Consider the following 13,916-nt stretch of genomic DNA (forward strand, 5'->3'; position numbering starts at 1 on the left):
GACTGAGCGGCCTTTAAGGAAGCTCCGAGACGGAGCAGCCTAGCTGCAGTGCCGTAGAGCTGTGCGTTGGCTAATCCACTCTGCTAGGCGGCGCAGAGCACCCAGCTGGGGAGGAGATGGTGCATTTGCAGTAAAACAGACCAGCAAAATTATCGTGTGCAACAGGTAGCCCCTGTGGTTTGTTCACAGTGTGATGCTGCCACTGTACCACACTGACTCTCGGACAAAAGCAGACAACAACGTGCTGAAACCTCAAGGAGACAGGAAGAAAGATGTTAGAGGGTTTGCTATAGAAGGTCTGATAAGGGGATCTTCATGAACAATTTGCGCACCTTTGAAGAGCGAGTTGTGTATGCAGATCGGCAAGCGTGCGAAACTCTGAATGAGGGACTTAATTTAAAGCAGGTGGGGGAGGAGCTGGCTTCTGACCTGGCTGTTGCAGTTAAAAAAAGAATTCAGCGCAGCATTTTGTAATTTTGGATGTAAACAGCCTCAGAATGTCAGTAGGCAGCTTGGATGTGATCTATATCGTGATGGACTCGGTTATTGGGATACTTGCAGTGGTGGGCAATGCCTTGGTGATCTGGGCAGTGAAGCTGAACCCAGCTCTTCAGAAGACCACCTTCTTGTACATCGTTTCCCTGGCGTTCACTGACTTTGCCATGGGGATCCTTGTCACGCCACTGGCTGTCTTGGTGAGCCTGGGGGTCCCCATCCATTTCTACTCCTGCCTCTTCATGTGCTGCCTGATGATGATCTTTTCTCATGCCTCCATCCTGACTCTCCTGGCCGTCGCAGTCGACAGGTACCTGCGCGTGAAGCTGCTAATCAGGTGAGACTGGGCGAAGGTCCCATTTTATCATCTTTTCCCCATTTCTCTCCTCCCTTGTGTTTTCCTTCTCTCTTATTTGCAGCATCATAGGGCCTCCTGGGCGTCGTTGGTTCTCTAAGAGAAACTCATACAGGAGATGTTCCCAAACTGTAGGCAATGGAGCACCAGCAGACCGGGCACTCCTGGAAATTCAGCCATGCCTGAATCGTAAGCTGCAGAGAGTCAGGGAAGGGTTGCTCCTGAACGTGTATGTGCCTGAAGTCTGGGTAAGGTGGCGGTCTTTAGGTTTTCCCCTGGGAGACAACCATACCGCTCTACTGATGCGAGTCAAAATGAACCAGTATTTTGGGAGGAGATTTTCTGAGGAAAGGGTCTGAACCTGCATCTGTGGGTTCTCATTTAAAAGGGACTGGTGACTTTTTGGAGGTTGCCCTGTAGTTTCAAAATACATCTTAAATATCAGAAGCTGCTAAGGACCAACCGCAGAGAACTGTGCTTAACTCAAATTAGAGCAACCAGAAACGAGTGCTTAGAAGCACAAGTTCCTGAATATTGTAGTTCTTTTTTCTGGAGAATTGCATCTAACGTGGCTGGTGCTTCCTGCCCACCCAGGTACAGGGCAGCCGTCACAAAGAAAAGGATTTGTGTGATCCTGGGACTCTGCTGGCTCGTGTCTGTGCTGGTGGGGCTGGTCCCCATGCTGGGGTGGCACCAGCACATGGGCAGCTCCAGCTACATCGAGTGTCACTATTTGGCTGTGATGAGAATGGATTACGTGGTGTATTTCAGCTTCTTCACCTGGATCCTCCTTCCCTTGCTCATCATGTGTGCCCTCTACACCGAGATTTTCTACATCATGTGGATCAAACGAAGCCTCAGCTCAGCAAGGCCTCTGGGAGGAGGAACAGTTTGTGGGAAGGAATACAAAATGGCCAAATATCTGGCCCTCATCCTCTTCTTGTTTGCGATGTCTTGGCTGCCTCTGGGCATCCTGAACTGCATTTCGTACTTCTGCCCCTCCTGCGCCATCCCGCAGCCCCTCATGTACCTGGGCATCCTGCTGTCTCACGCCAACTCAGCCATGAACCCCGTCGTCTATGCCTTCAAACTACAGAAGTTCAAAGAAACCTACGTTTTCATTCTGAGGACTTACATCCTGCTCCAGAAGTCGGGGTCAGTTATTTCTAGCGCAGAGCACGCAGCGGAGCTGGAAGCGAGCACCGTCTGAGCTCCTCAGCCTGTCTGGGCTGGATACGACGACTGAAACAGCGTGGAAGCAACAGGAGCGGGGTGAAAACGGCACAGACACCAGGACACATGTCTCAGATCGTGCATTCTGGAGCAACAGTTGTGTGTGTGTGCCCGTGTTCAGAGAAGTGACAGCTCTGGGCAGTGCAATGCCGAGCACGGGTTCCCAGCTGACTGCCAGAACAAAGAAACTTTGCATTTCCGAAGCGAAAGGTGTGAGAGGTTTGGAACAGAGTGGCAGCTCGTCGGGGGAGTGCTGGGTGCGGGGGACAATTAGCGTTGCTCATGTTATGGGTGTTTTGCTCTGTTCATAAAAAGCTGTGCTGGTTTGTGCGACACAGCATTAATTTCTCTTTTACTAATTTTACTTTTCAGCAAGGGCTCTTCTAATAACGCTTGGGAAAACTGCACTTTTAGGAGACTCTAGTGTCTGAATTTGTGAAAATATTTGCTTTACAGCCAGCTCTGGGGTGCGGGTTTCAAGATCTGAGTGTTTTCGAGCTCTCCAGGTGCGGGGATGAGGAGGAGCGAGACCCAAGCATTTGACCCAAGCTGCCAACAGGATTATTTCATACCATGAATGGCACATTCCATAGAAATTAGAAAGTTTGCTGTGTAGTGCTCTCTCTCCCTTGATGGCTGCCATCCTGAGAACTCCTCGCCCCGGTGCCGGACCCTGAGCCCTTCCCTTCCTCTCGCAGCCGCAGCACTCGCGGGGTCCCACGCTGGCTGTCCCTGCGGGAGTGCACGGCTTCTGCTGATGGAATGGGCTGAGTATATTTTATACTGGTATCAGGATCAATGTTGGTTCTTCAGAATTATTAATGTTAATTATTTAGTCTTATTGTATTAAATCCGTTTATCTTTCAACCCTCAGTTTTCCTCATTTTTCTCAATTCCCCTTCTCGGGCACGGAGGGGTCATCAGGTGAGAGAATGATTGTCTAAAGGACAATAAACTGTGGGTTCCTCAGACCATACCAGCAGCACCGTTGCGCTCCATGGGGCGCTGCCGGGAGGTGGCAGCGGCTCCCCGCGGCCGCGGCTCCTCACACGACGCGGGTCTCCCTCACCCTCCGGGGGACCCATTTCCCAAGGCCCAGCCCTTTCTCTTGGGCTGGCCCAACTATTTCTGCTCGTATTAAACGAGCAGCCTTTGCGCAAGGTTCTGTTTGCACCAGCCCATAAAACTTAATAGCGTTATATCATCCCGTAGCTTTTTCTTAGAAGGCTTTCCCTTGGGGACACCGCCTCTGCCTAAAAGATGCCCACAACACTGCTGGTCCTACCAGGGCACAGGCTGTTGGGTTTCTTTTTGCCTGTCCTTTTTTAGCAGCTGTGGACTGGAGATGAGTTCAGAGAAACGCCCGTCTTCAGTGGACCTGTGTCCACGTGCCTGCGTAGGTGGGTGACCTGGGACCGGAAACCTGCGGCTGAGCAGCGGGAAGGGGTCTTGCCCCGTCCCCAGGCTGCGCGGTACGCTGAGCGCACGTTTCCTGGGCTGTAGGTGAAACGAGAGATGCTTCATCAGCTCATTTCATGACCCTCAGGCCAGACCACACAAGAGGCTGCTGCGAGAGGAGGGGATGATGGCATTCCCGACAGGTACGTAACTAACCCGTGCTTTTGCTGCCTCTGCTCCCCGTGCTTCTAAGGAGAAATAAAAGAGCTGAAGGAGAGAAGCCCTTTGGGCCCCCATGCCCACTGGAACAGCCGAGGGTGATGCCGTCGGGCCTGGCTGAGCTGCACCTGCCCTGGCTGGGGCCAAATCGGGGCGTTTCCGCCCCGCGCCCCCTGTTCCCACCAGGTTCCTGCCGGGAGGCACAAGGTGCACTTATTTTCTTCAGATGTTTCCTCCGCCAGGCAGCATCTGTTTCCTGTCCCAAATATGAAAGAACTGGGTTGCCAGGCTGCTGCCACTCCTCTGTCCCCAGCAGAGGACGAGCCTGTGCCCTTCTGCTGTCTCTGCCCCGCACGAACGTGGCTTCGCCCCCAGCCCGGGCTGCCCTGGCGGGGTTGCGGGGCTGCATCCCTCCTCGCAGCCCCGCATCCTCCTTCCGTGGGCATTCTGCTCCTCTCCCACCGCCCTCCTTCAGCCTCCGCATCAGGAAACACTGGGCTGGAGGTTTTTATGGCTTGCAAAGTGATTAAACACTCCCTGCACAGAGGAGCCAAATGGGGACGGAGCATGGGATCAGGGAGGGTTTTGGTGTGGAAACCAGCTCTGCCCTCCCCTTCTCACTGTTTGCTTACAGCATCCAGCCCCGCATCCCGACCCAAGGGCTCCTTCCGCTACTTTTCTCCTAAATTGCTCTCCCGTAAGCATGTGCTGTGCTCCCGCGAGGAGGCTTAGGGAAACATATGGCAGAGCTCAGCAGAGCTCCGTGCATCGGTGCTAACAACCCTCTGCTTGCCGCTGCTGATGGCCGTACTCCGTGTGTGCGCGTGTGTGCACATATAGATACGTGCTGCCATAATATATCATCCTTCTGATAGTTGCCTTGGTGCGGTTGGAGTATTTGTACGCCTTTGCTGCCATGCACAGTAATATTTTTTCATACAAACAGTTGTGATCTGAAGCAGGACACCTTGTGCAGGCCAATAAAGCTGGCAGCAGGAGGGACTGGGCGCTTGGAGCTGGGGCCACCCCAGAGCTCCCGCAGCCCAGGAGAACCCCAGCCGTGGATTTGCTGCCACACAAAACTACCCGCCTGTGAGCAGGTCACAGCTGGAATAAGTTTGTGAGCCAGCAATTTAAGGCTTTGGTTTAGATTAGGATTGGAAGGTGTATTTTTAGATCATGTTGTTTAGCTGACGCGGCGGTGCCCGCGGAGCTCTGCGGAGAGGGTGGCTCAAGGAGGAGCCCGGGGCGGCTCCCATGCGGCAGAGCCCAGGAATGTCGTAGTCTGATGGGGTTAAACAGCGTTTTGGATCCTGGTCCCTGAGCACTTGATGGATTTGCCATTTAAAGGCTGTAGCTTGTTGCTTCTTGGATGGCTCCAGCGAAAGGCTTCCAGCTATTCCCCGAGGATCCTCCTACATCCTGGTGAGATAAGGATCAGGAAGGGAAGGTCTATCTGCAACCTCAGCTGCAGCTTTGAGCATAGACTCCCTTCTCACGGTGGGAGTGGAGGGGAGGACAACAGATTTTCTAGAAAAAAACCCATATTTCTTAGTGACACACAGATGCAGAAAAAAAAACAATTCCTGCAACAGTGATCTTATCGTGTGAGTCAACAGCAGCGGCAGCCGCCTTGGTCCTGGCGGGGCTGTAAAACACTTGCAGGCAGAAGGCAGCCCCCTCGCCGCAGCCCTGCCCACGCTCCCGCTTGCCCCCGGGCTCCCGGCTGCCCCCCGGAGCCGGCACTCGCCGCAGCCGGGCCCCCGCGCTTTGAGGCACCAACGTACCGCGCTCTCGGTCCTCTTCACCTTCCGGCAGCTGCTGCTCTCGTGCCAGGAGGCGTGGAGGAGGGCTTTGTTCTGAGACTTTAACATTTAATGTTTACCTTAAAGGAAAAAAAAAAAGCTGTAGCTCGCTCATAAACCAAGAGGTGGTGAGCAGCGAGTGCGGTCCTGGCTCTTCCCTGCCTTGAAAGGAAGCGAAAGCAGAGAGAGAGAGGATGTGAATGTGAAGCAGGGTCACATCTGGTTTAACAGAGAGTGATTGTGGTCTGGTGAAGAACAAGCCAGAAGGAGAGTCTGGAGCCTGGCGTTGGTGACCGATGTCGTGTCACTGCTCTGTGCCTCAGTTCCCGTCTGTGGAAAGAGGAGGGTCAATTTGGTCTTGACAGAGTGCTCTGTGAGCTGGGAAGGGCAGGACAGGAGCAGGGTCCTTTGCGTTTCCTTCCCCCTGGTACGCATACGGCTTTGCTGAAAGACGAAGTTCACTGTCCTTAGAACCCAGATTTTGTTCCAAAGATGATTTCAACCACTGTCAAAAGCAAATTGTCAGTGGAGAATCAGATCTGGAAAGCTCTTCTTCCCCTCCACATCCCATTCCCTGAGCTTGCGCTGTGCTGGAAATGGGGGAATTCTCCTGGTGACTCACCCGCGGTGTTTTGAACAGCCAGAAAAGGCTGCAAATGTGTGTCTGCTGCTGACTGCTCTCCAGCGCAACGGCAGAGCGTAGTCTCAGTGTCGGCTGGTCCTGGGTGTTATTTAAAGCAGAGCTAGAGGGTGTGTATAACGCCGGACTCAGTGAGCACAGCACTGGCCGGAGCCGGCAGACGATGCATTGAGATGCTGCAGTGCCCGCAGCAGCCGGTGCCTGGCTGCGCAGCAGCGTGGGAGCCCTCTGGCCTCAGCCCCCGCTGACCCCCGGCCCTCTGCATCGCCGCTTGGTGCCGCCGGCGCTGGCACACGGAGCCCATAGCACATACAGCCCACAGCATGTGTCACCGTGGTCCTCCGGGCAGCCTGAGCCCCGGCTCTGACAACAGGAGAGACTGGGGTGGTGATAAAGAGTGTCAGTGCCGCAAGGACCATGGCCATGCTGGGATAACCTGCATCGCTGGCTTCTCTCGCTATTTTAATTCCTGGGAGACAGCAATCTGTGGCTTTGCCCCATTTCTCAAGAAGCACGCGTGGGGACCTGGGCACCTCCTGCAGGGACAGCCCGTCCCTCCTCCCCACCGTTGGACACTGCGAGTGGGAGTGGAGCAGCCGGCGTGGCTCCCAGGGCTCTGCAGCAGGGACGAGCGCACGCCGAGGACCGGCCGAAACACAGCCCCAGGCTCTGGCTGGGTGAGCAGGGAGGATGTCCCGAGATGTTTCCTTCCAAGTGGGTTTGTGCCTCCCCGAGCCGCTGCCAGCCTTCGCCCCGCTGTGGGCAGAGTTTCGCCCCTTTCATGTCCGGGGGGGCCGGGGACTCGCTGCCCTGCGCCTGGGCCGGGGGAGATGCTGCTGCAGAAGTGAAACGTGTCCTCAGACAACAGCAAGAACTGGGGCGATACTTACGCTCTCTGTGTGGTTTTGCTCAGCTGGATTATGTGGTTTGGGATTTTTAAACCTCCCGAAACCTGGGAGTGAGTGTATCTGTTTGCTCTTCTTGCTCGGCTCGTTCGGGAGCGCAGCGCCTGTGTAGGAGGGAGCCCGGGCTGTCAAACCAGTACGGCTCGGTGGGTTTGCCCGCCAGACAGCAGGGACGGGGCTGCTGCGGCTTTGGTTTCAAAGTGTCACCTGAGTGTTCAAAGGCTCCTGAGTGTCACCCCCTGGAACTCCAAGTACAAACAGGGCAGGAATGCAGGGACAGGGGCTTGGACGGATGATATTTTTGTGCATTTCAAAATGAATTGCATTATAATTGGAGTTCTTCATGGTTTTCTTCAGGTGCGGCTACGGAGTGGGTGAAGCCGCAGCCACAGCCAGGACCCCATTTGATGCCAAATCCGCTCACCCGCACGGCAGGGACCTTCCCCAGCCCACGGGCGCAGCGATCCCCCCTGTTACCCCCCTCTCCCTGCCCAAGGCTGTTCCTTTCCCTGGAGGTACCCGGGGCCGTGAATGAACTGTACTGTCTTTTTCCTGCTGACCCATTCCTTATGGGCCAGAGGGATTTGGGGGCCACTGCCAACAGCTGACCCCCATTCGTGCAGCAGCCAGAACCCTTCCACGGTCTACCTGGCACGGTGCTGTTTACTTTGCCTGTTTATTTTGCAGAACAAACAGGACCGAGATGGTTTCTTCTGCTCTTTCAAGGGCTTAGCAATACTTGGGAAACGCAGCTTTTTGGAGTATTTTGTTCCCAGAGGTGCTTCTCCAACTTGTTGCACAGCGATACAGGGGCATCACCCATCGAGCGAGGGCAGTTTTGAGCGTTCACCTCCCATGTAAGAGGAAATTACCTCCCCATTTCTCTCTGAAAGCGGTTCCACGTGGCTGCCATTGGGCACCTGGTGGGTGGCAGCAAACAGGGGACCCTGCCGGTGCTGGGTCCCTGCCACGCACCCACCGCCCAGGGCTCTCCTGCACTGCACACAACTTCCCGTCCTCGCTCTTCACTAGGGATTGTTTTAAAATCCCATAAAAATAGCATAAAATAAATCACGGGGAGATGAAAGAGAGGTTTGAGCTGGCAGGAGGTTCTTTAAAGAGGCACTATTTACACAAATTGTCTAGCTGATGTGAGAGAAACTGTTTTGACGTTTTATAAACTCTTCTGCTGATAATTTTGCATCTAAGTATGGCAAGGCGGGGGGAGGCGGAACGGGGTGAAACGCCAGAGCCGAGGGCCTGAGCGCTCTTCCCAGCTCTTATTTTTGACCACCAGCAAATGATTTAACTGCAGTGGACTGTGATTAACAGCAGGCTCTGGCTCTGAAAAGGGAGAGGGAGGGAAGTGCCGTGGCTCTGCCGCTGGAGGGTTCATGCTGCCGGGCACAGGCAGCTCCACGGCGGCGGCTGCTGCCGGGGGCCGGGGCAGGGGATGGAGGACACGGGGTGGAAATACCACTTAGGAGCTTCTCCGTATGGGTTTGTCTCCAAGAAGTGCTGCGCTGACCATGCCCGAAATGCGTGGCTCTAACATCAGTCACAATACACGTATGGGCTTAATATGGGATCACTGATTTATTCTGATTTATTCTTTGTTTTGAAAGTTTAGCAGCATCTCAGCCTACAAGTGTCCTGGATAAGATGGATATTACCGAGGTGTACATGGAGACTCTGAAAAGCCCTCCAGAAACCATGGTGTTTAAGCAGAGGGCGTGCAAAGCACTTGCTCACTTTCAAACAACACACGCCTGCCTTTCCTTTCCCTGAGTGAAAATCCAAAATTTAGACAAATGATTGAAGATGCAGCCTCTTCCATCCAGCATCAAGCTGAAGGCAAGGCCATTTGTTGTCATTTAAAAGCCCATTAACACATTCTGAATAGCTCTGCTGGTTCCTTTGCCCTGGCTACCTTTCAAGTTAGACAATTATTTTCAGCCTCTCCAAACTCTGTGTGCCCTTGACCGGAGTTCACCCTCCCCTCACCCTCACCTGCCCAGCGCTGCCCTGGGCCGCATGGGGACAGTCACCTTCATCCCAGGCAGCTGCTGAGAGAAACGATGGCGCGGCAGCTTGTGAAGCACCTTCGTTTCTTGGGATGAAAGGTGCTTACCGTATGCAGAATGTTATTTCTGTTATTACTAGAAATAGAGCTGATAATGCCTGGTTTCTGCCCAGGGAAAGACGTGTATAAGGCAGTGGGGTCTCATGGCTACACGACCGGCGGCGCAGGAGCAGCAGCGCAAGACGCGTGCAGCGCTCGGGCTCCCTCCAGGCAGGGGCACGAGCTCCTGGGGGGCTGGTGCCGCCTCTGCCTCCTCCGAGCCCCACGGCAGGCAGGGCTGGGTGCTGCTGGGGTCCCCAGGGGCCACTGATGGGTGGCTGGGGGTTGAATCGAGCCCCATTACCCTTTTCTCAGCTTCTCCATCCCTCCATTGCCCTGGCCGCTCCCCGAGCCCCCCCCGCTGCGCAGCCGCAGGGAGCCTGGTGGGACATCGCCCACCTCCAGAACTGGGGATTCCCGGGTCAGGACCAGCAGGAATTTGGTTGCCACAAGGGCGAAGGCTCTGGGCGTGCCTTGCTCCATCCTTTGCCTTCCCCCAGCTCTGGCTTCTCACCTGCTGTGTTTTGTGGAAATCTCCTGCCGTGGGTTAGTGAGTACTCCGGGACGGGGAGTATCTTTGTGTAATTGATTTATGAAACATGACTCACTCTCTGACTGCCATTCATGGACTAATTCATCATCGTCAGCATAACTACCTGGGGGGGGAGCTTATATTTCCCCTGGATATCTTTTAAGTGCTTTTTTCATGCCTTTAGTTCTCTAATCAAACCAAGGTCTTATTTATAGTACGGCCATTTATGTCCGGGTAAGCCCAGAGTGGCCCCAATGGCTTAAAAGGATTTACTCTAGATTTACATGGGTGTAATGAACAGAGGGATTTGGTCCTGTGGCTGCAGTAATCCTCTCGGAGGTGGAAGCAGAGGCTTTCCCCCAAGGAACAGTAATTCGCATGAAAATGAACAAACGAAGCCCCACGGGCCCTTTCTGAAGGTGTAAGGAGCCCATGGCTCCAAACCAAGAGGCGCCACAGTCCTGCTGCCCCGGCGTCCCCGTGTCCCCGAGCCCCCACGCTGTTCCCATGCAGGCTCCTGCAGCAGCAGCACCTGCTCCCTGCTCCCTCAGCCTGGGCTCGGTTGGGAAATTCCACCCTGTTTTGCCATAAATCCAATCGGTGCCGCTCGGGGCAGAGACGGCTCGAGGCTGCTGTGCCCGTCTCGTGCAGCCGCGCAGCAGCAGCTTCCCAGGACAGAAACCGAAGGTGCTGGGAAGGAAGGACAAACTTCTGGTCTTTATTTCCAGGGCAGCGGTCCCGAGAGGGTGCCAAGTGCCCAGAGACGCCCCGGGAGCTCGGCTCTGCACCGGACCAGCCTCCGCAAGCAGGAAGATGCGCTGGAGGCAGCCGGGCTCGGGAGGCTGTCAGGGCCCAGGCTTACCAGGGAGGCTCTTTAGGAAGGAAGCATTGTTTATACCACTTTATTTTTAATTTATATATATTTGGATCCAGCCCTTTCCATGATGTACAGCAGAAATCGAGGCCTCTTTTGTTCTACAATTAACTCAGAGATGTTATTTGGTTCCTTAAGGGGAAAAAAAAAAAAAACAAACAAAAAGTGATTTCTTTTTCTTTACTGTCTGCTTGCAGCAAAACACACACAGATCCCAGTGTAGTGAAAAATGATACTCATTGCCGAGATCACTGCCCAGATTTTTAGGGAAATAAATTGTTCTTAAACACCTGCTTCAATACACAGTTTCGGAGTCTCATAAGGATGTATCTGGAGTTTGCCTGTAAGACAGGTTAGTGGTGGAGGAATCGCAATGCACTTACTCTTCAGTGGAAGGGAATTTAAACTGAGCGTTTTGATGGCTAAATAATAATGCAACATTTGTTACTGGCCTGAGAATAAGATTTAGTGCCTATTTTGTGCAGCTTTACAGCACCTCAGAGCCGCAGAAGGAGCTGCGAGGTGATGGGATGGCTGCCTTTATGGGAGATTGGATGGCACAACCAGTACATTTGTTGCTGAAGAAGAAATATGGGAAATGCATGTCTGGAAGCACAGTGAGGTAAAGTGTTAGTGCTTCCATCTCCTCAGCTCCTCGCTCTTTCCACTCCGCTTCAAACGCGTGAGGCTGGGGGGTGACGCTGCTGAGCTGGGCTTTGCGCGTTTGGCAGACGGGAAACGCAAATCGCGCTCCTTTGAGGTTTCGGTGTGGGGATGGAGCAGGGGGAGCCCGGGACCACGCCAGCAGGGCACGGGGTGGGCCTGAGCCAAGAGTTGGGCTGGACACACAGATATGGATGGATGGATGGATGGACGGACGGACGGACGGACGGACGGATAGATTTACATATATATAAACCTGCTGTTATTAGGTGTCAGGATGGAGTCCAGGCAGCGTGGGGTTTGCATCGCCCCAGCCCCAGCTGCGAGCACGTGCCACCTCCAGGAGGGACGGCTGAGCGGGGAGAAGAGCTGTGCCCGGAGCAGGCAGACCCATCGCCAAGCGCTGCCCCTCTACGAAACCATTTGCTGCACACCGGCGAGTGTTTGATTTCCTTATCTCGTGGGAGTTTAGTTAGTGGAGGAAATCCTGTCCCCCCTTGCCTGCCTGGCATCACCATGGCCTCATGCCGTGCTCTGCCGTCATTAAGGCAGGAAGGATCTTCAGCGCAGCTCCGTTACTGCCGGCTGACGAGCCCGCGGCCAAGGGTCCGCAGCAGATAACGCCGCACAAGGATAAATTGCAGCATTTCAGGTCCCTTGGAAACCCAAGGCAAACATCATAATCGGTTCTCAAAATAGCAAGGCCACTGACAAATGGGTGATTTATGGCCACCTTGAGCTGTAGTCTGACAGCTCTGCCGTCCCGGGGAGCTGGGGCTCAGAGGTGTCATTTGGGGGCCTTTGCTGGAATTGTACCTGCTGCGGACACAACTTTGTAAGGGGGGAGCTCACTGCCCTGCCCGGGATGGGGGGCTGGAGGGTGCCCGCTGCCGGGATGGCACGGGAGCTCAGCTCAGAGCCTGCGAGGATGGTGATGGAGCAGCCACCGCTCCGCGAGCCATGGGAGAGACGAGTCTGAGGGAGCGGCGCTCGCTTTGCTTCGGGGTCATGAAGTTTCTGCTGGCACCGCTTGCTTGCTCACGGCCCAAGAAAAACACCCCTCCCAGCCTGCCTGGCAGAGCACGGAGCCACCAGCGCACAGGGAGCATGGCCGCAGTCCTGCATCACCGTCCCACCACGCTGCCCTCGGGAAGGAGCACTGGACCTGCTCCATCCCTATGTGCTGGCTCTCCGAGGTTGCTCTACCTGCCGTGGGCTCGTCCATGGCCAGGCGAGCGGGAAGCTCCTCTTCCTCTTCTTCCTCCTCCTCCTCCTCCTTGCTGGCTTGGTGGGCTTGCGGCTGCAGGCTGTGTGGACAGTGCTGGAGAAGCATTGGCTGGGCTTGGAGGAGAAACAGCTCCAAATCAAAAGCTCCAGGCCCAAAGCTGCCTGTTGTCCTCTGTAACGCGTGTCCTTGTCACCAGCAGTGCTCAGCTGAAAGCCTCACAGATTTGGCAGGGTGACGGCGGTGGGCAGGCAGACAGACGCTTGCTCTGTAGGGATGTGCAGGTCACAGCACAAGTCACTGTGCACAGAGGAGATGTGGTGACATGGGGAGCACCACAGCGAGGACATTTCTTAGCAATTGCAAGGTATTAGTCATTCTCATTCTGCATCAAACCTCAATGGAAAAACCCCGTGTGCGGGCTGCCGGGACACCTGCCAGTGAGAGGCTCCTGGTGAAGCAGCAGAAGAGACCAAGCCCCAGCAGATCCAGCACTGAAGCGCTGCTGCTGGCCCGCCGGCGTCAAAGCGGTTGCAGCATCGTGCCTGGGAGATCCCAGTTGGAGCTACAGGGAGGTCACAGCAGTCACCTCCCCGGCTCCCGGCCAGCCCGGCAGGATGGAGCGTGGAGGGGCTGGAGCCCGCACTGAGCCACCCTGCGGAGGGCTGGAGGGCACAGAGCCGAGCGGAGGAGCAACGGAGCTGCTGGCGGGGCTGGGGAGCCCCGGCTCCCTCGCGGGGACGTGCCCCGGCAGAAGCGCACGGTGGTGACAGGAGCCATCAGCGAGAAGCCGTCAGTCTGGTATGCGGCACCTCACCACAACACACAGCGCAGGCAGTAAAACAAGTGATTAAATGGTCTGATATCTTTGTGGTTTCTGTAACTCTGGAAATAAAAGTGGAATTTTCTGTTATTAAGGTAACTCCAAGAACTGGCCCCAGCCACCCCACGAGCTCGGTACACATTCTGGTATATCAGATGGGACGGCAGTTCTTGGGAGACTTCCTGGCTGTTCTGAGTAAATGTGAGATCTCTTGGCAGATAAACACCCCCAGCGCCGGCACGCTGATTCCTGGGGAAAACAGCCCTGGGAGCACAGCTTGGTTCCAGCCCTCCCCACCTCGCAGGGACAACGCCGGGGACTTGCTCCTCGCTGGCCCTGCCTGGAGTGGGGCTCAGCCCGACCTCCACCGTCTGTTTTAGTGGGAAGCCAAGAAACTGGGCAACCCAAACCCCAGCTGCTTGTCCCCACACCGCTCGGGTCATTGCTGGGCTGTGTGCTGTGAGGACAGAGGGTTCAGCTTTTTTCCCAATACTTGGCATTGCCTGGCATAAATGCTGATACAACTTCAGTCTCTGAGACTTTAATCCTCCCCACTGCCAGTCCTACACCCGTACCATCATCACGGTCGAGAGTTTGTCATATCCCAGTGGGCACACCTTGGGAAAG

The 13,916-nt window shown here is 55.0% G+C and overlaps 1 protein-coding gene across 1 annotated transcript; it reads left to right on the forward strand.

Annotated features, from left to right (window-relative positions):
- Positions 1-416: 416 nt before the first annotated feature.
- On the forward strand, positions 417-2,792 carry LOC134525451 (adenosine receptor A3-like). The gene is made up of 2 exons (XM_063356303.1): positions 417-832; positions 1,445-2,792. Exons 1-2 carry the CDS (start codon positions 498-500, stop codon positions 2,058-2,060), a joined length of 951 nt encoding a protein of 316 aa, XP_063212373.1. The 5' UTR covers positions 417-497; the 3' UTR covers positions 2,061-2,792.
- The last annotated feature ends 11,124 nt before the right edge of the window (positions 2,793-13,916 follow it).

Source organism: Chroicocephalus ridibundus, chromosome 20 (assembly GCF_963924245.1).
Source record: "Chroicocephalus ridibundus chromosome 20, bChrRid1.1, whole genome shotgun sequence".
Taxonomy (NCBI): Eukaryota; Metazoa; Chordata; class Aves; order Charadriiformes; family Laridae; genus Chroicocephalus; species Chroicocephalus ridibundus.